Source organism: Stenella coeruleoalba (genome assembly GCF_951394435.1).
Source record: "Stenella coeruleoalba genome assembly, chromosome: 10".
NCBI lineage: Eukaryota > Metazoa > Chordata > Mammalia > Artiodactyla > Delphinidae > Stenella > Stenella coeruleoalba.
The window spans coordinates 907,575-930,120 of NC_137156.1; the positions used below are offsets into that span (position 1 = coordinate 907,575).

Sequence of the window (22,546 nt, forward strand, 5' to 3'; positions counted from 1 at the left end):
AAAAAGGAGAGTCTTTAAGGAGCCTGGCCTCTGCCCTCTGCTAACAGCGGTGGGAGCCCGCAGGCCCGTCACAGGAGAGAGGGTTGGCACGTTACCTTTGGGCGTCGCGGGCACCCCGGCGTGTGGCGGAGGCGGCAATGTCTAAATGAGCTGACAGACGGTGTCAGTGCGGGCGCAGGGGCAGCGGCTAAGGAGGTCTGGCGGCGGCACCCGCGGCAGCACCACTCGGCCGGCCCAGGACCGGCCGGGAGGAGGAGGGGGAGGAGAAGGAGGGGGGAGGAGGGGGGAGGAGGGGAAGGGGGAGGGGAGAGGAGGGGAGGAGAGGAGGAGGGGAAAGGGGGGAGGAGAAGGGGTGGGTCCGCTCCGCCAGGGGCGGCTGGCTTTGGGATGGGGGGCAGGGGTGCTGTCCGGGACTAAGAGAAGGACGATTTCCTAAAGTCTAGGGGGCCGAGTTTTGCGGGGCGTGGTGGGCGTCTTCCCGGCACAATGTGAGTCGGCCTGCGATCCCGCGGTTTGAAAGGGGGTGGGTGGGGGAGACGGAGAGCATCCGAGAGAGGAATTAAAAGGACGAGGGGGACCCCGGAGAGCGAGGAGAGAGATAAGCGAGGGAGCGGGCGGCCGGCCGGGGGGGAGGAGTGAGCGCCGGCCCAGCGCGCCCTCCCCGGGGCGGCGGCGGAGGAGGGGGCAGGGCGGGGGGGGGGGAGGAGGGCGGCGGGGGAGGGCGCGGGAGGGAGGAAGTCCGAGAGACAGAGCGAGCCGCGCTCCTGAGGGGAGACGTCGGGCTCGTCCCCGGGGTCCCGGCCGCGGTCCCCGCTCGCTCGCGCAGCCGCCCGGCGCCCGGCCGCTCCGGCTCCGCGGCCCGGAGGCCGCCGCGCAGGCCGGGCCCGAGGCCCGGGGAGGGATGCGCGGGGCGTCGCCTCCGGCCCGCGGCCGCCGCCAGAAGCCCCGGCGGAGCTGAGGGAGGCGACGGCGGAGCGCTGGCTCGGAGCGGCCGCGGCTGCAGCCCGGGCGGCGGGCTAGGGCGCCCACCGGGCCTCTGGGTCGACCGCGCTCCCGCGCCTTCGCGCCCGGCCCCGGGCGCGCCCCCGCCGCCGGGCCCCGCTCCCGGGCCCCCGATGACCTCCGAGGGCGGGCCGCCGCCGGCCCCGCTCCGCCGCGCCCGCAGCCCGGGCCCCGGCGCGCTCCAGGCCGCCCTGATGAGCCCGCCGCCCGCCGCCGCCGCGGCCGCCGCCGCCCTGGAGGCCGCCTCGTCTTCGTCGTCGTCCGCCTCCTCCTCCGGCGCGGCCGGCGCGGCCCCGAACGCCTGCAAGAGCGCGGGCGGCGGCGGGGGCGCGGGCGGCAGCGGCGCGGGCGCCAAGAAGGCGAGCTCGGGGCTGCGGCGGCCCGAGAAGCCGCCCTACTCGTACATCGCGCTCATCGTCATGGCCATCCAGAGCTCGCCCGCCAAGCGCCTGACGCTCAGCGAGATCTACCAGTTCCTGCAGGCGCGCTTCCCCTTCTTCCGCGGCGCCTACCAGGGCTGGAAGAACTCCGTGCGCCACAACCTCTCGCTCAATGAGTGCTTCATCAAGCTGCCCAAGGGCCTCGGGCGGCCGGGCAAGGGCCACTACTGGACCATCGACCCGGCCAGCGAGTTCATGTTCGAGGAGGGCTCGTTCCGCCGCCGGCCGCGCGGCTTCAGGCGGAAGTGCCAGGCGCTCAAGCCCATGTACCACCGCGTGGTGAGCGGCCTGGGCTTCGGGGCCTCGCTGCTGCCGCAGGGCTTCGACTTCCAGGCGCCCCCATCGGCGCCGCTCGGCTGCCACGGGCAGGGCGGCTACGGCGGCCTCGACATGATGCCCGCGGGCTACGACGCGGGCGCCGGCGCCCCGGGCCACGCGCACCCGCATCACCACCACCACCACCACGTCCCGCACATGTCGCCCAACCCGGGCTCCACCTACATGGCCAGCTGCCCGGTGCCCGCCGGGCCGGGGGGCGTCGGCGCGGCCGGGGGCGGCGGCGGCGGCGGCGGGGACTACGGCCCGGACAGCAGCAGCAGCCCCGTGCCCTCGTCCCCGGCCGTGGCGAGCGCCATCGAGTGCCACTCGCCCTACACCAGCCCCGCGGCGCACTGGAGCTCGCCCGGCGCCTCGCCTTACCTCAAGCAGCCGCCCGCCCTGACGCCGGGCGGCACCCCCGCGGCCCCGGCCGGCCTGCACACCAGCATGTCCACCTACTCGCTGGAGCAGAGCTACCTGCACCAGAACGCCCGCGAGGACCTCCCAGGTAACACGGGGGCCTGGCCCGCCGGCGCGTCGCCTCTAGGCCTCCCCGCTCTGGGTGGCCGAGGCCCAGGGGAAGCTGGTACCCTATGGGGGGTGGGGTCGGGGTCACTGGGCCTTCCCGACAGGCTTGGCCCCTGCCGGGCCTCCAGAATTTTCACCCCGAGGAGGATGGAGTGAAGTGCCTGCGTCCTCGGGCTCTCCGAGTGTCCTCACGGACTGCGGGGCTCCAATCTCAGGCCTGACTTAGCTTAGGGGGAAGCCTGTGGCCTTAGGGGGCCTTGGCCAAGGCACTGTGGCTGCTTTCTTGTGTCGTTTTTTCAAATTGGTTTTGCTGTGCTTTCACCCAAAAGTACATGTCCAGAAGGGAGATGCTCGGTACCTGCCGTGTGCGTGGGGAGGGGCTCCGCTGGGCGAGGGTTGAGAGGAGGGGAAAGGAGGGAGGGACGCCAGGAAAGCAGAGGGGTTCCAGGACCCTGCACAAAAGGGAAGTGTTGCCAGGCAGGAGAGGCGCCAAGCGGTGGAGGAGTCTCCTGCCTCCCCCCACGGTGGACCCAAGTTGATGACACATGGGTCCGGCCTAGGCCAGCAGGACCTGGGGCCCGCAGCGAGGCTCCCCTGAGAAACGCCTGCCCGTTGGGCGCCCCTTGTCGTGTTGATGGTGTAAATTGTGTTGGTTGCCGATTATGAAAATTTATTGACTCGCCCAAGGCGGTGAAAGGTGGGAGGGGACAGATGGGGGTGGAGGAGGGAATTTGAATATTTAGCCAGGTTTATGGGGACAGTGGAGATAAACCCTTACATTAACCCCTCGTAGGCAGGCTGGTCTGCCCGGCAAGCGGGGGCTCTAGCTGACACTCACCCGCCCCGATTAGAAGAGGGTTCGCAGGACGACGACACCTACATTACATGTTCGTGCATCGGTGTGGGGCAGAGCGTCAGGGAGAAAGGAAGTCCAGAAATGGGCGAAAGATGTTGGTTCCCTGGACGGTGAAATTTCCCAAATAGGCCTTTTAAATGCGGGTCTCAGAGGTTAACTAAACAAAGACAGTCTGGGCAGGACCACACCGGAGAGGATTTTAGCCTGACTTAACCCACTGAGAACGGAGTCTTGTTCAGTTTTATGGGAATTTCAACAAGTAACCAACACAGACGACCCTCCCCTCTTATTGTTTTTTAATCCCCCTGGGACGGGCTGTCAATCACCTCTGAGCCCTGGCGGCGCGCTCTGCGCTCTCCCGCCCATCCGCTCCCCTCCCGGCTCCCCGCTCCGCGCTCTCGCCGCCCTGCTCAGCCGCAACCGGGACTCCGAGGCGGGTCCGTGAAACTTCCGCGGCTGCCGTGAAACACTTCCCTCAACGTTCAGAATCGCGCAGAAAGAGCCTTCTGACCGTTCTGTGAGGCCGCCCTCGCCCCACGCCACACACCGGGCGCACGCACGGGTCCCAGAAGCGCGGGGACGCGGGAGCACGACTCTGTCTAGAGGAGAAGCGACACTGCCTCGCCGGCCCCCCGGGAGCTCGCGCGCCCAACGGACCGAGTCTGGGAGCCCCGAGGAGGCCATGGCCCGGCCGGGACGCTCTGCTTCTCCCCAGCCCCCAGCCGCGCTCTGGCTCCCGCCCCCTCGAACGCTCTTCCCCACGGGGCTAGCTGGCGTCTCCCTGGCCGGGCCGCGGCCGACCGAGAGCCCAGGGCCCCTCGAGGAGCGGGGAGGCCGAGGAGGTGCCCCGAGCGCGCGCTCCCAGCACGACGCCCGCGCGGCCCAGGCCCGCGTGCTCGGGGAGGCCCCTCGGCCTCTCTGCCTCCTGAGAACCTTTCAAGAAGGAGCTGGGCTCTTAGGTCCTTCGGTCCCATCAAAGCGCCGGGCCCGCCGGCTAGAGATGCGGGAAGCGCCACCGCGAGGTGCTTTAACGCGGGGGTAAGCGCACCTGCGCGGCAGCGACGGCTCACGTCGGGGCGCGCGTTTGGCCACAGTCGGTGTTGCCGGGCGCTGATCGCGGGGCCGCCTGGTGGCCCAGCGAGCGCTGGATGCGGCCGGGCGAGGCGCCGCGGGCCGCCGGCTAAGGTCTTCGCGGGCGCAGAACAACCCGGCCCTGAACCCGCGTGGGCGGGCGGTCCCCGCCGCGCACGCGAGACTAGAAAGGCCTCGGGGAAAAGGGCCCAGCCCAACCCAGCCCCGAGAGAGGCCCGGACCGGGAGAAGCGCGGGGCCCAGCGAGCCGGAAGCCCAGCCAACTGCGCCCCCGGGCCGGAGGCGCCGAGAAAGCAAAAGCAAAAGTCGGCTCCCGGAGGCCTGGCTCAGGCCCGGGGAGAGGCTGCGGCCCGGCCCGGCTCTCCCAAAGGCTCCCCCCGCGGCAAAGGGGCCGCAGCCGGGGCCTCACCCAAGGGCAGGCCCTGCTCCGGGGGTCCCGCGTCCCTCGAGGCGCGACCCGCAGAGATGCGCGCGTTTGTTCTCGGCCCTTCTCTGGCCGCGGGATTGTTTCCTGTCACCCCCCTGGTGTGCAGAGCCTGCTCCTCGGAGCCGGCTAGTCGGTTGGGAAATAAGGCAGGGGGGCTCGAAACCAGAAGCGAGGGAGACCGTGGTGTTTCGGGGGCAGGGGCTGGGCCTCGGCAGCACCGGCTGGAGCCCTGCGGGCAGGGACCCGGCGCGGGGCCTGGGGCCAGGGGCTGTTAGAGCCCCGCCCAGCCTCTGGGAGTAACAGACACCCGGGCACAGAGAGCCTGGCCTCGCGGGGACTGTGCTCTGCGGCCCCGTGTAAACCAAAGGAGACCCCAAACCGGGATTCCAGAGTCGTCCTGTGGCCTTCAGTTTGAAACTCTGAGAAGCTTCTGGGGCTGGGTTTCCTCTCCCAGTTTTACCGCAATAGACAAAAAGACAGGCCAACCCCCTTGGAGGCAAAAGTTGAATTAAGTTTTCCAACATTATGTGCCCTGTCCTCAGCGGAAGATACGTTTCTGAAAAGTTTTCTTTCCTCCCTCCTTGCAGTGGGGCTGCCCCGATACCAGCACCACTCCACGCCCGTGTGCGACAGGAAGGACTTCGTCCTCAGCTTCAACAGCGTCTCCTCCTTCCACCCCTCGGCCAGCGGCCCCTACTACCATCACCACCACCACCAGAGCGTCTGCCAGGACATTAAGCCCTGTGTCATGTGAGCGGAGGGAGGGGCCGGGCCAGGCCCTGTCGCCCCTGGGGCGAGGCTGAGGTGGACTCCCAGAGCAGCGTGGCTGCGCGCAGCGCATCGCTCACTTAGCCAGAGTCCCCAGGCCAGGCAGGCATCCTGCACTGATGTTTGTCTGCCGTTGGCAGAAGGACAGCCCCAAGGTAATGCCCCGAATTCGTGCAGGCTCCCAGAGAAGGGAGCACTGCGCTCCTCGGCCGAGATGGTGAGGACTCACCATGCGGAAAACACAAGCATGGAACTCTGGGGGTTCCCTTGCCTTCAGTAATCAGGGTCTGAAACACGCAGAGGGGCTGTGTGTGTGTGTTTCTTTGTCTATGGAAAATGTGTGTGCTTTTCTGAAAGGCAGTGCCGAGCACAAGATTTCAAGAAAGCCTCACCTTGTTGCCTGGCTCAGTGGGAGAGCTGTGTTTTACCAAACGCTACCTTTGGATACAGGTGCCAAAGAACATTATCAAGGAAGTATTTAGCAACAATGTGTCTAGTTTAAGAAAGTGGTCTTCAGTATTGTGACAATACAACGTTTTTTACAAGGTTGTTTTCTACCATCATAGTTTAAAGATATTTTTATGACCTTCGTGTATACTCACACTTTGCTTGTATTTTAAAAGGAGGATATATTTGCACTTACGTATACTTTTACAGTTTGCCAAACTATTTTGATGTAAAATTTTTTCAATAAAATGTATATAACAAATAGTTGCTGGGGTGTCTCTTTCCCCCACGGGCATCCGATCGCCACGTCTCCTCAGCAGCGGGCAGTGCAACTCTACACTGGGCGGGCTTTTTTTTCTAAGTCATGTAATTGACGTGGTGTGGGGTCTGCGCCTTGAGCAGCACAGGCGGGGTTCTGATCGTGGGTCTTCTCAGGAGAGAAAGAGAAGAAGAAACATTTTCTATTATTTCTTTCCTTCACCCTCGCTCTTTCTGGCTAAACAAAAAACAGAAGGTGAAAGGAGCTTAAAAGAAAACCCGGCAAGATAAAGACTTGAGGAAAGCAAGTGTCGTGTCCCCTTTGTTGCCTTTCTGTGCACACGGCGAGTTCTGCCCTTTGCTCTTTCCTTTCGCCACCAGCACAGGGTGCAGTGACGGGGCAGAACATCACCCGGGGCTGCCCTCGGCCCGGCCGGGCTCCGAGCAAGGGGTAAGGTGCCCAGTGCAAGGGCCCCGGCTCCTTGGGTGGCCGTCAGATCCCCTCGTCCAGAGGGGGAAGCCCGTGGAGGGTGTGGGCAGTCCCCGAGCATCAGGGACAGAAGCAGGACAAGATGTCTGCCGCCCTCCGGTTCAGGCACAGCGGCCGCGGCCCCCGCTTGTCTCCCTGTTAGTCACTCTGCTGCCTCCTCTCGCTCGCAAGGGAGTGATGCTTTTCCTCGGGATTCCCTCCTCCGAGCCCTTTCCTTTCTCGCTTGGTTTCCTGAGGCTTCCCAGTCACAGATGCTCCAGCCAGAGCTGCTGAAGCGCTGGACAAAAAAGAAAGGAAACAGGCCGATGGGCCTCAGCTCCGCCTGGTCTGACCAGCCCCGCAGACTCCTGGGCAGCGCTGGCAACTGTGGACCCGAGAGCGAGCAGAGAGGTTCTCCAGGTCTTCTTTTGTTTTTGAGAACTTGCCTTCGAGTCTCATTCCCTGCAAGCACTGTCTCTCAGTCAGTCACCAGGAACGGATACCACTGGGTGGGCGTCTCCCACACAGGGATTTTGTATTCTGAGTGTTTCAGTCCAAAGAGGGTCTCAGTAAAACATCTTGTTTTGAAAAGTCCTAACCATCTGCCTAATCTTTAGGCTTCCTTTCTATATTTTCCAAAATTAAGCAGGGATTTAAACGTTTGTTGTGTCCCATTATCACATTTGCAGTTAAATAGGGATTTTTTTCCTTTTATTCGGGGCTACTTGGGGGCTGCTATAAATTATGAAGTCAGTCTCAGAGTTTGCTCTGACCACAGTGCTGTGTTTACATTCCTTCCGAGGCAGCCGGCATGGTCGTAATTTATATCCTAAACACTTGCACGTAACTTGTTTATACAGAGAATGACAGGACCTGGGAGGGAAGGCTGTGGCCGCCGGGCCTCGGCGAGCCCAGCGCGCCCCCTAGTGGTGCGAGGAGGCCCCGCGCATGGAGATGCAGGGTCCTTTATCCTACCCAGGAACTTTCGCAAAATGACCCGTTTTGTGGGGCTTTTTCCTACTCCTCCGACGTGGGGACGCCGGTCCGCTTTACAGATCCGCACAGGCGGACCTCGGAGATACTGTGGGCTTGGCTTGAGACCATCACAATAAATACTGCAATAAAGTGGGTCACACAAATTTTTGGTTTCCCCCGGCATATAAAAGTTATGGATACACTATGCTGGAGTCTATTAAGTGTGCAATAGCGTTATGTCTGAAAAACAATGTGCAGACCTTAATTTTAAAATACTTTACTGCTAAAAAATGCTAAACTTCATCGGAGTCTTCAGCGAGTCACAGTAGTAATATCAAAGATCACTCATCACAGATCACCATAATAAATATAATAATAATAAAGTTTGAAATATTGCAAGAATTACCAAAATGTGACACAGAGACACAGAGTGAGCAAACGCAACTGGAAAAAATGATACCTTTTGCATGGCTCTATGCAGGGTTGCTACAAATCTTCACTTCGTAAAAAACGCTCACTATCTGGGAAGCCCACTGAAGCGAAGCCCAATAAGAAGAGGTGTGCCTGCACTAGGTCCTGGAGGCAGGGGTCCCAGCCATGGTCCCTGATTCTGCTTCCTTTCACACGCACTCCCCAACGTCACATACGAGACCTTTGCACCTGGAGTGGCAGACACAGGTGCGGTGGCCCCAGTGGATCGGAGTCACTGGGAGGGCCAGTGGGGCACAGGCTGCTGGGTCCACCCCTCCCGCCCCCCCCGTTTCTCACAAGTGCGTCTGGGGCGGGGCTCCAGAGTCTGCATTCCCAGTAAGCTCCCAGTTGATGCTGACAGCGTTGGTCCAGGAACCACACTTTGAAAACCACAGGTCCAGGAAGGCAGTGTGAATTATGGATATGGGCGGGTGTTAAGGTTTGTGCATTCATTAGTTAAGCAAAGATCTGAAAAGGTTTTTCAAAAATTGTTTGTCCGCAGAAAAACTATGATGGATTACTGACCCCTGGGAAACATAAGGCCTAATTTTCAGCCCTGCACCAAGAAGTAGAAACTCCCCATTTTTATTCAAAACAATGGTATGTCTTGTTTTATTCTAGTAAACTTTGCAAAGAAAAGTCAGGTGGAATCACTAAAGTCTATCCACCTCGGTGCTGTGAGTCTGGGTATGTACACAGCAGTGATGTCACAGTTCTCCAGATGGAGGCAGGTGGTGATTGGAGCAGGCGGGAAAAGGAATTCCTTTATTGGTGATAACGTCTTTAGAGGGTGGAACAGAGAGAGAGCAAAGGGGGGCTGCGACCTCAGTGACCCCCAGATACAGATGGGTCAGGCAGGACCCGGGGGGGGGGGGCGGGGAGAGGGAGAGATGGAAAGAGAGAGAGGAGAGATCTGCAGAGGAGTGTCTGAAAATGTCTCAGGAGTTCCCGTCCCGACGTGAGCAGAGAAGCCTTTGAAGCTGGGCTGCCATCCTGTGAGGCCACCGCATCTCCCCAGGCCTCCAGGGCCAGAGCATTGGTTGTAAAGCCCACGTCCTTCTGTTTTCCTTGGCTTCTGGCTGGATTCTGGGGAAGTAAGTGAATTCTCTAGCTGTGCGTGCTCAAATTTTCTGAACCGCTGCAGCAGCGGCCAGAGCATTTGGGGAGAATCATCTCGACTTACATTTTAGAAAGTGGAAGTCTGATTTCTGGGGGAAATCTTCAGGTATTAGATGGAATTAGCGCCTCCTTCCCCAAAGAAAAACCCCTTTGTAGGTCCCGATCTACCTAATTGCTGTGCACCATGGTGATTAATTCAAAACAGCCACCGGCTTATTCAGCATGGAAATATATTTTAATATATTTGATCAGAACGGAAATACATTTTACCAAACCTGTCTCCGTGAAACCCTATCTGAGCAAAAGGACAAACACCCCAGATGCAGACACCGGGCCAGGGAAGGCCACAGCTCACGGACGTCAAGCTCAGTTGGGAAAAAATGAAAGTGCTAGCAGTTCTTCTGGAGCTCAGAGCGCCCTGGGTCCGCGGCAACCGTCTCTCGGGTCCCCGGGGGACGCGAGGGTCCCAGGGCTGGACCGCCAGTCCTCTTGGCCTGAGTGTGTGGGAGAGAAGAAGGGGCCCGGGGGCAGCAGGGAGGCTGATGCCCTCCAGGCACTCCCTCCGGAAGGGCCCCCTGCTACCCCCTCAGCCCAGGAGCTGCTGTCTCACAGGCAAAGAGACATGGAGGGCGGCCTTGGCCACGGCCAGGCAGGGACTCTGTCCTCCGACGGCACCGCGCCACGCAGAAGCTGCTCCCGTTTTGGTGAGTCTAGGGGGCCTCTGTTTTCCATTCCATCTTCGATCCCCGAAGGCAGCCCTCGGCCACGTCACTGTCACTTTGTCCACCAGGCGGTGTCCCCTCACTGGGGCTCCTCGCCCCTGCGTGAGCCCTGTCAGGGGTTCCCTCACTCTGGCCACCCCAGCGATGACCAGGCAGAAGCAGCAGGAAGTCGTGTGGGGTGAGTGGCTGAACCACAGGACGACCCCTGCTAATGGCTGTTCTTCAAGAAGGGAAGGAACCTGCATTAGGAGAGAATCACTTTACTGGGTTGAAATTCCAGGTGACCAGGCTGGCCTTTGGTCCGGAAGGAGCAGGTCAGGGGCTGTTACTCAGTGATTTGTACACACAGCGGTGGGTCACAGCCCCAGAGCCTGGCAGGGGGACCTGGGGAGCTTTAAAACCCACCCCAGTCACCCCGGCCAGCAGAGTCGGCTCCCCGGGGGGCCTGGCCTCGGCGGTGCCCAGAAGGCCCCCAGCTGCCTCGGCTGCTCAGGCGGGATTGACAACCGCTAATGAACGCTATCTTGTTTATGTTTCACAGAAATCCTTTAAGGAAGGCCTTATCGTCACGGGCTTGCAGAAGAGAAAAGGCTGCCCAGCTGTGTTTAGCTGGGGTCCACACCAGCGCCCTGTCTGTAAAGCAAGGGTCCCCCACCTGGCACACCGCCTGCCACCTGGGCAGCTTCGGCAGGTCTGTGCCCAGCCCCCCGCGTGGTCACGCAGCATCTCTGATGGGCGGACAGGGTGACTCGGGCCCCTGCTCCCCGCAGGGAAAGGGGACACCGCCCCGCGGCCGCCAGGTGTAACTTCACGGTAATCAGTTACTGCAGTTCTTCCTGAGTCGGGGTGGGAGAGGCACAGACGGGAGGAGGGGAGGATGGGTAGGGGGGCGACACGGGGAAGGACCAGCCAGGAGAGACTGAGGCCCTCCCCCTCCCCTGGGCTGCCTGGGCTGGCCCAACCAGGCTGTGCCGACCCACGGCATCAGTAAGGACGCAGGGTCCCCAGTCCCTGTGCACCAGCAATACTCCAGCAATAGGGGCCAAGTAGGGGCTCCCCCCACTGACTGGGAGAGCCAAACAAAGGCTGCCTGGTGCCCAGGCCAGAAGCATCAGAGCCAATGCTCAGAGAGCACACATGGGCAGACGGGCACACACACATACACATGTAGACGTACAGACGCACGTGGCCACACATAGACAGACGCACCCATAGACACACATGGAGACCTATAGACACCTACACGGTCTTCTGTTCAGTTGGGGTCCCAACCCCAAGTACTGAGATGCTGACATTTGATTACACCTGCCATCTTTCCAAATCTCCAAATTCACCGCAACTGTTTAATAACCACCTTCTGAGGTTTCCTTTTCTAAAGGCAGGAATTTCCCCTTCCTCTAATTCTAGAAGCATAAAAACAGCCTCTTTTCAATTGTTGCTTTTGTTTTCAAAGGCTAAGCTGAGCCCCCTGCCCAAGGCAAGCCCACAGGCTGGAGCCCCGGCGCAGGGCAAAGTTGTTTAAGACGCGAACGGCACTTGGAGGGGCCCTGGCCACTTCTCGAAGGGACAAGGTCCACGTGGGCTTTGCACCATCCTCCTGTGAGCACTTGGCGTCCCCTGTGGCCATGAGAACAGGTCTGGGCGGGGGAGAAGACCTCTTTCTTTTGGATGAAACTTCTTCACAGCAGGCCCCAAGCCCCGAGAGGAACCAGGCAGGTGGCGGGCAGGGGGACCTCCGTCTAGGTATGAATCAACCAGTGAACTTCTGACACCAGCTAAAGATGCTGCCCCAGCCTCGGGGGTTCCCTGGTAGAGGCAGCTGGCCTGCAGACAAACAAAAGCCCACAGACAGTCCCGTCCCGACAGTGGGGCGAAACCCTGTTCCTTTGCCTGCCTTGGAACTCACTCCTGGAGAAAGTTCACACACTAAGGAGAATATCCCCAGAGGTCTTCAGATGGCCTCTCCTACTGGCGTCCATGAGTCCCTCCCCCGAGCAGCAGCCTGACTCCCCGCACAGAGACAGACAGACAGAGCTCACTGGACCCTAGCCCTGCCGCTGTGGCACCGCTCACGTTGTCTGGGCCTCCGTTGCCTAACCTGGGCAACAGGGTACTGGTACCCGTCTCCAGTGTTGACGATTACAGGGGCTACAGAGCAGCTAGGTCCTGGCACACGATGCAGAGAAGCAGGGCCTGGAACAGGTGCAGAAGGTCCAGCCTTCTCCGTGGGGATGGTCCTGAGCAGGGACAGAAGGATGGCTGCGTCCAGTGCCTGCGCAGGGAGGGTTGCAAGGCTATCGTCTTAGTTTGCTGGGGCTGCCGTAACAAAGTGCCGCGAATCAGGTGGTTTAAGCAACAGGAATTCATTTTCTCACAGTTCTGGGCCAGAAGTCCCAAAGCAAGACGTTTCGAGGGGCTGGTTCCTCTGAAGCCTCCCCTTAGCTTGTAGACGCCGCCTTCTCCCTGTGTCTTCATGTCATCTTCCCTCTGTGCGTGTCTGTCTCTGTGTCCCGATGTCCTCGTGTTATAAGGACCCAGGTCACATTGGATCACGGCCCACCTAGTGACCTTACTGTGACCTGATGACCTCTGTAGAGACTTCATCTCCCAATAAGGCCACCAGGGGATTAGGACTCCAACGTGACTCTGGGGACACAATTCATCCCGTACCAGCTGTAAACCCAGCTCACAGCTGAACAGAAACACACTTGATTTCTCACGGTTCCCACACCTCCACTGTCCAGGCAGCTCCAGGCTGAGCCCGCTCTCCGAAGGATGCTGAGGGGAGCTGGGCCGTCCAAGCGTGGCCTTCCCCTCCATCTACCCCCTGAGTGGCCAGACGCTAGGTTTTGTTTCCTTTGGGGAGCCGAGTCCCCCCCACCCCCGCCAGCCAGCCTGCATTCTTTGGGCAGCGCCTCCCAGATACGACCCCACCATCCCCTGGGGGCGTGCTGGCCCTGAAGCTGCGTCAGACGCAGGTCCTGCATCCAGGATCACACCTCCCAAAAGAGGACGGCTGGGGAAAAGGCTTTTCCTTTCTGAACTGGGAAGAGCTAGTGTCATTAGCACCATGTCGCGAAGATGGAGTGTCAGGAAGAGCAGCTGGCGGGCCCCAACGCAGGACCCGTGGTCCTCAACATAGTCCTTGAGGTTCAAGTTGTTAAACCCGTTTCCTAGATGACCAGCTTGCTCACCATTATGCCAGTAACTGGGAGGGCTGAACTCCCCACCGGGATCCACCCTGCTCCACACACCTGACTTGGGGGATCGGCAAAGAATGGGGGAGGGGGGCAGCCACAGGGGAGGGGGCTCACTGGAGGGCAGACAGGCCCAGCGCCAGGGCATCTGGCAATCCATGAGGTGCCCGTGGTGCGTCAGGGCATGTGTCCAGGAACCTTCGGGGCACAGCCCAGACCGTGCAGACGCCCCATTCTCATCACACAAGAAGGAATGGACCTCGAGAGGGCCTCTAGGGCTCCCCGCACCCAGCCCAAGCTCCCGTGAGAACCTGCACACGTCAGCCCCGGACGTCCCACTGTCGGCGCGACGGCTGTCTGGGATCTGAGCTGAGCGGGTTCTGACCCACCCGCAAGCCAGCTTCTCACCCAGTGCCAGGGTATGGGCAGGACCCCCAGGCCTGGTGGGAGGGGCGGTGGGAGCCGGCCCCTCTGAAAGCTGGTCCCGGGGACAGGAGAGCTGGCCACCGCGTGCAGGGGTCTGGCCCAGACTCGCAGGGACTCAGACTCTGCTCCCCACGTCTCCTCTGAGAGCTGCAATGTCCCCACAGGCTCAGGGACAAGACCCGCCCTGGGAGGGACCCCTGGGAGGGGGCCCAGCCGATGCCCCCCGGGAATGAGCCCTCCTGCCAGTCCTCCGCCGAAGCCAGCGGCAGCTCCACCAGCCTCCCTGCCGCCCTTCCAGGACCAGAGCGGAGGCTGAGTCACTGAGGGCTTTAATTTGGAAACCAAGATCACAAAAGCAAGAAAGAAACCGCAATTCTATTAACAATCACATGCAGAACGAGGTCAAAGTTACAACTTTCATTTTTCTTCCCCAAATTCAGTGCTGGCCTTAGATGAGGCGTTTCAGAGTTTCCAAGGGAAGGAGAGGTAATGGCAGGGGAACGCGGAAGGTTCGTTCTGGGACTTTGTTCCCGTTACCATCAAAGCACAGATGAAAAAGTCAAATCTGATTTAACTGTTGGGGGCAGGACAGGCCTTTTAGAACAGATGAGGGTACAGGGATGCTCCCTCAGGCACTGAGAGCCTGAAAGCAAGCGGGTCCTGGTGGGAAAGAGCTCAAGGTGCAGACGCAGCCCTCCAGGCCACAGGGCTGGCTCCCTGGGCCCTGAGGGAGGGTGGGAGACCGGGACCCTCGTGGAGCCGTGCCTTGAAGACCACCCGGTTCTTGCAGTTTTTAACAGCAGCCCCTGACCCTCCGGCAGAAGCCCAGCACGGGGCGGCGGCGACTTTGTTGTCCCGCCTTCCGGCCGCCCTCTTCCGCAGGCCGCCTCTGTCACTGCGTTGTTTGATATTTTCAGATCCGGCCTGAGGCAGATGATGGGGCCACAGGAGAATCCTTCAGGGTGTCTTGTTTGGTTTGGAAATATTTAAATGTCTGCTGCATTTCCTCTGAGAGGGGAAGAGCCAGGGCCTGGGGGATAGCCCTGCCCTCTGGCCTAGCTGCCCAGTGCCCTCTGCCTGCACCCACCCTTGGCACCCAGGGACGCTGCAGCCCGCCCAGACGCCACCCACGACCTCTCTGCAGGCAGCTGACCCAGCTCGTCACTCTTTTTAAGCCAACGTAGCAATCGTTCATGATTACAGAAACCTCCCCGGCTCCTGGAAAAATCACCCGCACGGTATTAAGCTCCGTGGTGAGACACATGTTTTCCATAGATTTTAAATGCTAGTGGCCACTGCAGATGAACAGAGCCTTTGAGAACGAAAGGCGTGTAATTAAGACATAATCTCTCCTGCTTTGTAACATATGAAGCAGTAAATGGCTACGGAGACTGATCCCGTCCTCCCCTTCCCCTTGGCACGTGAGCGCCCCGCAGGCCATGGGAAGCCACAGGTTCTAAGGCCTCGGTGACCGTCACCACGTCCCAGCCCACGACCAGGCCGATTGCAGCCCAGGGCACGCCCCTCCCGGCTCTGAGATTGACACGAAGGCCTCCGTCCGAGCCCCGTCTGGCTAGACGGACAGAGGGACGTGGGAGAGCAGGATCTGAGGCTGATTGACTGAGATGGAGTGAAACAGTGATCGAGGCAAAGGCTGGTGGTAAAGGAGGCCTGACTGCAGACACACTCGGGTCACCACCTCCCGCCTGCCTCGGGAGGGGGAAGGCACAGCGTGGTTTTCCCATGTTCTGCCTTTGTCGCGTTAAAGGCTCTTCACTCTGTGCCTCTCCAGGTGGGGGGCATCCCATCATTTCCCGTTTCTCCAGGCAGAGGGGCCGGGCCCGTCCAGACCCCTGGCTTCACCCCCATGGCCCATGCAGAGTCTCTGCGCCGAGGTTCATGCCGGAGGCCGTAACCTTAACCTCGCTGTGGAAGTCTTGGCAGAAGCCCTCTCTACGAAGTGGTGTTCAGGGGAGATTTCCAAGATGTGCAGCTCATCTGGCCCACGTTCCACCCTCCCACGCCAGCCCACCCGAGAGCTGAGGGCCTGGGAAAGACGCATTCACACGCGTGGAGTCGCCGCGCTGAGTGGTGCCCGGCCCGAGGGACGCTGCAGGGACGACGCGCTCGGCGGACAGGGGGAGGTTGGTAAGGACAGGACGCGTCCCCCTCCACTGGGCAGCCCGCCAGCACTGCTTTGCTTCTAACCCGTGGACTTGGAATCACAGGAGCGGTGGGTACATCTAGCTCCGGCCACAGGAAGATTCCCGAGCTGCCCCCTCTGGCCGCCAGCCCCACTTGGTCTGCAGCTCGCAGGCCCTAGCGCCCTCCCTCCCCCAACTTCCTCTCTCCTGTTAAATTCATCTCTGCAAGCGGCCCCAACCTTTCTTTCTTTGTTTTTTCTCCTTATCTTGGAATGTTTCTGTTTTAATTTTTAGCTTTTTGACTCGTTATCGTATGTTTTAAGTGGTACTCCAGTTCTTTGTGGGCACACTCGCATCCCGGACGGGCAGGGGGTCCGCTGGTACAGAGGGTGACAACTAAGGCCCTCCGGCCCTGCCCGACCCTCACCCCCCGCAGGCAGTCGCAGGGCCAACCTGCACACGTATACGCATAAAGGTGTGAAGGAATTTTTATCATTTCGGTGTGCACCAAAACTAAGGAAAGTTTTCTCCAGCGTCCCAGCTGGTTATTTCCTTCTCATTCTCGTGCACTTGCGATAAGACCTTAGAGGCCTTGCTGAGAAGAGCTGAGTGTTCTGCGAAAGTACACAGATGCCCACAAACCGCTTTCCTAGTGCGCGGCAGACGGCATCTTTCCTGCCTGAACGGTTACCAGACAGCTCAGATTCAACTTCCAGAAGGAGCAGAAGCCGTGGAGCCCGCGGCAGGGGAGGTGGGTCCCAGAGAGCCCAACCAGAGGAGGGGACCCCGGCTGCGGCCTGTCCCCCTCGGCCCGCCAGGAGCCGTGGGCCGCAGGGAGGGTGCTGTGTGAGGGAAGCTAGGATTTACGCAGTAAATTACCCAAGTAATTCACATGGACACAGATGCCAGGGGCAGGGTCTGCACCAGCGGGACGAGGAAGGAGAGGACAGGCTGCCCCACCCCCGACACCCCCTCCCCCAGGCAGCAGGCACTCCGGGTGCAGCAAGTAACCGAGTCTGAACACACCGAGACCTCGGATGGCAGCGACCTCGCGGACGCTTGATGAAACGATCCCCCGAGTCCCCGCTGACCACGGACATGAGCACCCCATCTCCATGGCAGCCACTGACCAGTCGTCATCCCACTCAGCGCTGGCTCACCCTCCCCGTTGAAAAGGGAGATGTTTGCCACGGGGCTGCTGCCACCGCCGCCCCCCAGGGCATCGCTGCCTCTGCAATGCCAGAGCCACAGGGCCGAGGAGGAGCTCAGCTAGCTGACAAAGCAGCTGGGACGCCGTGCGGCTTAAACTCCGTCACCTCCTTTCTCTTCTCCTCACTTTTCCAATCTAAAAGGTTCACGGCTTCTGGGAGTCCCACGTGACTAAGAGGGGGTACACACAGACGAATTCTGAAGCCCGTAACTTAAGCTCCTCAAAAGCTACTGTTTTCACTCATCATTACAACATTTTTTTAAACATTAATTAAAGTTTGAAGAAAAGAAAACAAATCACCTAGAACCCACGCTCTCAGCGATTTCAACAGCGGGCACGGGAGGAAGGAGAAGGGGCCGGAGCGACTCAGCGGGAGCGCTGCCGAATCCAAACTATTATGTAAAATCTCCCACCTTTTCAATACTGGCTCATCGTATGTTTTTAAACACCGAGCCCTCTAAGTTACACACCAGCTTTGGATATGACTTTGCATCGACACAGAGCGTGAACAGAAGAAATCGGGAGCCTACATATTTTTGCAATTTTATTTATTATTTTTAATGAAAGCTTCTTTCTTTCTTTCTTTCTTTATTTTTGGCTGTGTTGGGTCTTGGTTTCTGTGCGAGGGCTTTCTCTAGTTGCGGCGAGCGGGGGCCACTCTTCATCGCGGTGCGCGGGCCTCTCACTGTCGCGGCCTCTCTTGTTGCGGAGCACAGGCTCCAGACGCGCAGGCTCAGTAATTGTGGCTCACGGGCCTAGTTGCTCCGCGGCATGTGGGATCCTCCCAGACCAGGGCTCGAGCCCGTGTCCCCTGCATTGGCAGGCAGATTCTCAACCACTGTGCCACCAGGGAAGCCCACATATTTTTGCAATTTTAATAATCAGCACATATTTGAAGAAATATTCTCCATGATATGAACGGGTCTTAGACCTCTGAACTTATTAAGAGGACATTGAAATAATGATATATCTAAAGAAAAGATGGGGGTGAATCTCCTCATCGTACATTTCTACCAGGAAAACACCACTGTCTCATGCACATAATTCAGAACTCATCTTTACCACGAGACGTCTGCTTGCAGCATAAGTGCATGTCGATGGAGGATGAAACTGAGACCATACTTGGACAAACAATGAAGTCACGATGACAACATAGGCCAGGACTCCTGGGGCCCACACAACTGGAAGAACAGCTTTGAAGGAGTCGTCGATTATAGGGAAAAAGTCCCTTTCCAATGCTGCCGCTGAAGGCAGTAAGCTGTAGCTCACGTCATAAGTGAATGTCACCGCGCAGTGTCGCCGAGAGATGTCCGTCTTGACGGTGAGGGGAGGAGGTGGCCGTGCCGAGCACAGACAGCAGCGGGTGTTGCCGTGACTTGGAGCCGGGGGCTAGTCTATTCACAAGTCGAGCTCACTCAGGTGCTAGAGTTCATCTGTTCCTGACTCCGTGGCATCTTAGACCCTGGGCGTATGGAGACAAGCAGAATTGGTGTGGGCCTCACCCCCATAGAGCACGTGGCCTGATGGAAGCTGTGAGATAAACCCAGTGTCCGAACACCTACCTAATTGTAAAAAAGCGATGAGTGCCGCACAGGCATTGGGCAGCCCATGGAAATGCCGTGGGTCCTGCCTGAAAATAAATGGGAGAAACCCAGACAACCAACCACAGGGGCTGTGACCGGCACCCGATTCGCAGCCCAGGACTCTTGCCCGAGGCTGTTAAGGCCTAAAGGTCCTTCAGGGGAAGAGCTGAAGGCGGAAGTATCACGTGACTATTGAGATGTCGCTAAAGCCATTACACCCGAGACAGAGTTAGGAAGCCCCAAACAGATCACATCAAAGGAAGATCATGTGTTACGGCAATGGCCTTGCACATGGGGCCACCCTCGCCGTCGTAAACCCAAGCTGGACGGGATTTTTTTTTTAATTTATTTATTTTTATTTTTGGCTGCACTGGGTCTTCATTGCTGCGCACTGGCTCTCTCTGGTTGCAGCGAGCGGGGGCTACTCTTCGTCGCGGTGCGCGAGCTTCTCATGGCGGTGGCTTCTCTCGTGGCGGAGCACGGGCTCTAGGCGCACGGGCTTCAGTAGTTGTGGCGCACGGGCCTAGTTGCTCCGCGGCATGTGGGATCCTCCCGGACCAGGGCTCGAGCCCATGTCCCCTGCATTGGCAGGCGGATTCTTAAGCACTACGCCACAAGGGAAGCCCTGGACAGGATTTTGTAATTGACCCTGGAGACCGTCCCCCATCCCCAGGGTGAGGAAGCCTCCGTCCACCGCCAGACGATGTATGAGGTGCCTGCCTTCCACCCTGAGCTTACGATCTGCCGTCACCAAAGAGGACTTGCTATTGAGGCAGAGAACCTGTAACACAGGAGCTGAATAAAGGTTTGTTCTGTTTCCTGCGTGCAGGCTTGAGTAAGGGGTGCCAGCGAGCGTGAAGCCGGCAGAGCGTCCTCAGGCCGGCTCCAGGCGCGGCGTCGCCTCTGGATTCCCCTCGGCCTGCTTTACGGATGGAGGTGAGAGTCAGCTGTGTGACGCTCGCGTCAACTCCAATTGGTAAGCAGGACCCTGGCTCTGTTCCCTCCCTAGGCCGTTCCATTGCCAATCACAAGATGGCTCTGGCAAAGGCGCCAGAGAATATGCAGGTTAGTGCTTCTTAGAGTTTCTTCTCCAGGTCCGCGGTCCAACCACTGCAGTCGCGGGAAAGCCCAGGCCAAGCCTGTCGACGCTGAAGGCCAGCAAGTCCCTCACGAGGCCGTAGGGGTGCCGGGAGGCGGGACACACGGACCTTAAGGACCACAGCCTGGGGGCTCCTCATCCTCGTCAGCATGAGGAGAGGAAACAGGTTGTTGTGCAGATTAAATAAGGGGGTTCAGGCCGAGTGTGCAAACAGTCCCAGGCACGTAGTGTATGCTCAGCAAGCTCTGCCCGGCGCGTAACGCCCTGCTCCCCGCTGGCTGGCAAGCCCTGAGCTTTTCTGGCCTTTCCTCATCAAATCTAAGGGAGGGGGCCAGGCGGTCTCTGAACGTCTTCCTGGCTCTAAACCTCTAGAACTAGGGGCCAAGAGCCTGTCTCAAGGGCTGTCAGACAGAAACCTCTTCTGAGGTTACAGGGCCCAAGTAAAGATCTCAGTTTCCAGCACAAAACAGGGAGCGTGGCTCCACCGGCCTCGTTTGATGCCAAGCTCTGGTGCAAGCCCGAGGCTCGTGTGGGCTCGTAAGTACCTTGGCCAGTGCAGGTGACAGGAAGCACCCCCAGTGCTACGCTCAACAGGACGAAAAGTGAGCAACTCCTGAGTTGTCACATCTGTGTAGGTAACAGTTTTTATCTTTGCAGTAGTTACCACTGTCGAACACCTGTATGTGCTAAATACCATAGCCGAAGCTGTATGACATTTTCTTTAGTCTTCCCAATAACTCCTCAGGTAGACTTGTATTGATAGGAAACAAGGCTCAGAGTGGGCAAGCAACTCGCCTGAGGACACAGGGCTATGACCTCCACGCTCAGTGGTATGGCTGGAACTACGCCCAAGTCTCTGGGGCTGCAAAAGGCCCTCTCTTTTCCCATCTCACGCCCCAGACACTTGTTAAATGTTGTCACAGGAGGGACTTGCACTAATGTGCATGAAACAGCAGCTCCTCGACCACAGCCATTGGCGACCCCAGGCAGCAGGTGCAGGGAGGGGGGACACTGTGGGCAGCAGTCTGCTCAGAGCGGGTCACAGAGAGGCAGCAGGGCTCAGCTGGGACGCGAGGCCCTCTAGGGGGTCATCACCCGCAGCAGTAAACAGAGAGGCCTAGGACGCTGGCTGCACAGGGAGAACAGCCACGTCGCAAATTCCCCCCACCCCGTGGCTTCTCATGGCGGGAAAGACAAGCCTGCCGGTGTCATCCACCCCCTACGCGAAAGGAGCCCCGAGCCCTGGAGGATGGACCACCCGGGAGAAGCCTAATCAGGATCAGGCTTCCCAGCACCGAGGAGGACCAGACGCTCCACGATGAGAAAGATTCCACCGTGAAGGGCTTTCCAGACCCCCCACGGCCCGAGCAGAAGCCACGCCACCATGAGAGCTGGGAGAGGCACTCTGGGGACGCCCACCCGCCTGCCCCCCAGCGGGCCTTGTCCTCCTGCCTCAAAACTGCTTCCCTCCCCATCCCCCCTCCAGCCCCGCATCACCCTTCCTCACCCCCCGGCCCGGGTCGCCGTGCACTCTGCCGCCGACACCTCAGGACGCGCGGACCCTGGGCTGTGTGTGTAGCAGGCCCTGCTTCCACCCGGGGGCAGTGTCGACAGCTGGTTTTCATTGATGAGCTGAGCGAGGCTCGGGGGTCCCTGACTTGCCCACGGCCACAGAGCAGGTGACTGCGGAACTGGGCTTCCAGGCCATACCGGGGGGCCCCACCTGGCTGGAGAATAGATATAAACCTAGGACAAGCTCAGCGATGGAAACGACCGTCCAAAAGCAAAGATGTGCTCACGTGTGGCCCTGAGCTGCTCTGAAATTCCCATGAGGCCAGGCACCCAGCAGCAGATAGGATTTGGGGACCAGCGGCCGTAGGGCCATTGGAAGGGCTTGCTTTCGGAAGAGGGTCTGAACTCTTCCTCACGCCCGCCAGCTTCATGACTCGGCAGGTCACGCTGAACCTCAGTTTCCTCGTCTTCAGAATTGGCACGATCATCGCTCCTTTGGGGGTGTTTGTGTGTGTTATATAATTCATGTGAAAACATCCATTGCAGAGCCAGGCAGCTGGCGTGAAATGCACGCCCGCTGGAAAGGCGTTCACTGGGAGCATTACTGAGATCGTTCGCCTACCACTCGAAGTGCACAACCCAGTAGCTTTTGGGATGTTCACAGAGTTGGCAACCATCACCACAATAGACTTTAGAGCATTGCCATCCCCCCCAGACAGAACCTCTGTAGCCCTCAGCCCTCACTCCCATTCTGTCCCAACACGCCTACCCCAGCCCCAGGCAACCACTAATCCACTTCCTATCTCTGGGTTCGTCCAGTCCGGACCATTTCCTGAAAATGGGATCGTACAGTATATGTCTTCTTCACCTAGCACTGCGTTTTCACGATTCACCCATGTTGTCTCAGTGCATTGGTTTTATTGTTGAGTCATTTCACTTTATGAATATACTATTCATCCATTCATGATTTGCTGGGTATTGGCTTATTCCCATTTATCGGCTATTATGAACAATGCTGCTATGAATCTTCAAGTATAAGATTTTGTGTGGACATAAATTTTCCTTTCTTTTGTGTACGTACCTAGGAGCGGAATGTCTGCAACATGTGGTCACTCTACGTTTAAGCTTTTGAGGAACCACCAGAAGGTTTTCAAAAGAGGCTGCTCCACCTTACATTCTCACCAGAGATATAAGTGTTGCAATTTCTCCACATTCCTGTCAACACTTGTCATTGTTTGTCTTTTCATGTATAGCCATCCTTCTGGATGCCAAGTGGTACCTCATTGTGGTTTTTTGTTTGTTTGTTTGTTTGTTTTGCGGTACGCGGGCCTCTCACTGCTGTGGCCTCCCCCGTTGCGGAGCACAGGCTCCGGACGCGCAGGCTCAGCGGCCATGGCTCACGGGCCCAGCCGCTCCGCGGCATGTGGGATCCTCCCGGACCGGGGCACGAACCCGTGTCCCCTGCATCGGCAGGCGGACTCCCA

At 59.1% G+C, this 22,546-nt stretch overlaps 1 protein-coding gene across 1 annotated transcript; it reads left to right on the top strand.

Annotated features, from left to right (window-relative positions):
* The first annotated feature begins 982 nt into the window (after nt 1–982).
* On the top strand, nt 983–6,135 carry FOXF2 (forkhead box F2). Its single transcript, XM_079934564.1, has 2 exons — nt 983–2,268; nt 5,250–6,135. The coding sequence occupies exons 1-2, from the start codon at nt 1,116–1,118 to the stop codon at nt 5,414–5,416; spliced, it is 1,320 nt and encodes a 439-aa protein (XP_079790690.1). The 5' UTR covers nt 983–1,115; the 3' UTR covers nt 5,417–6,135.
* Nucleotides 6,136–22,546: the final 16,411 nt, after the last annotated feature.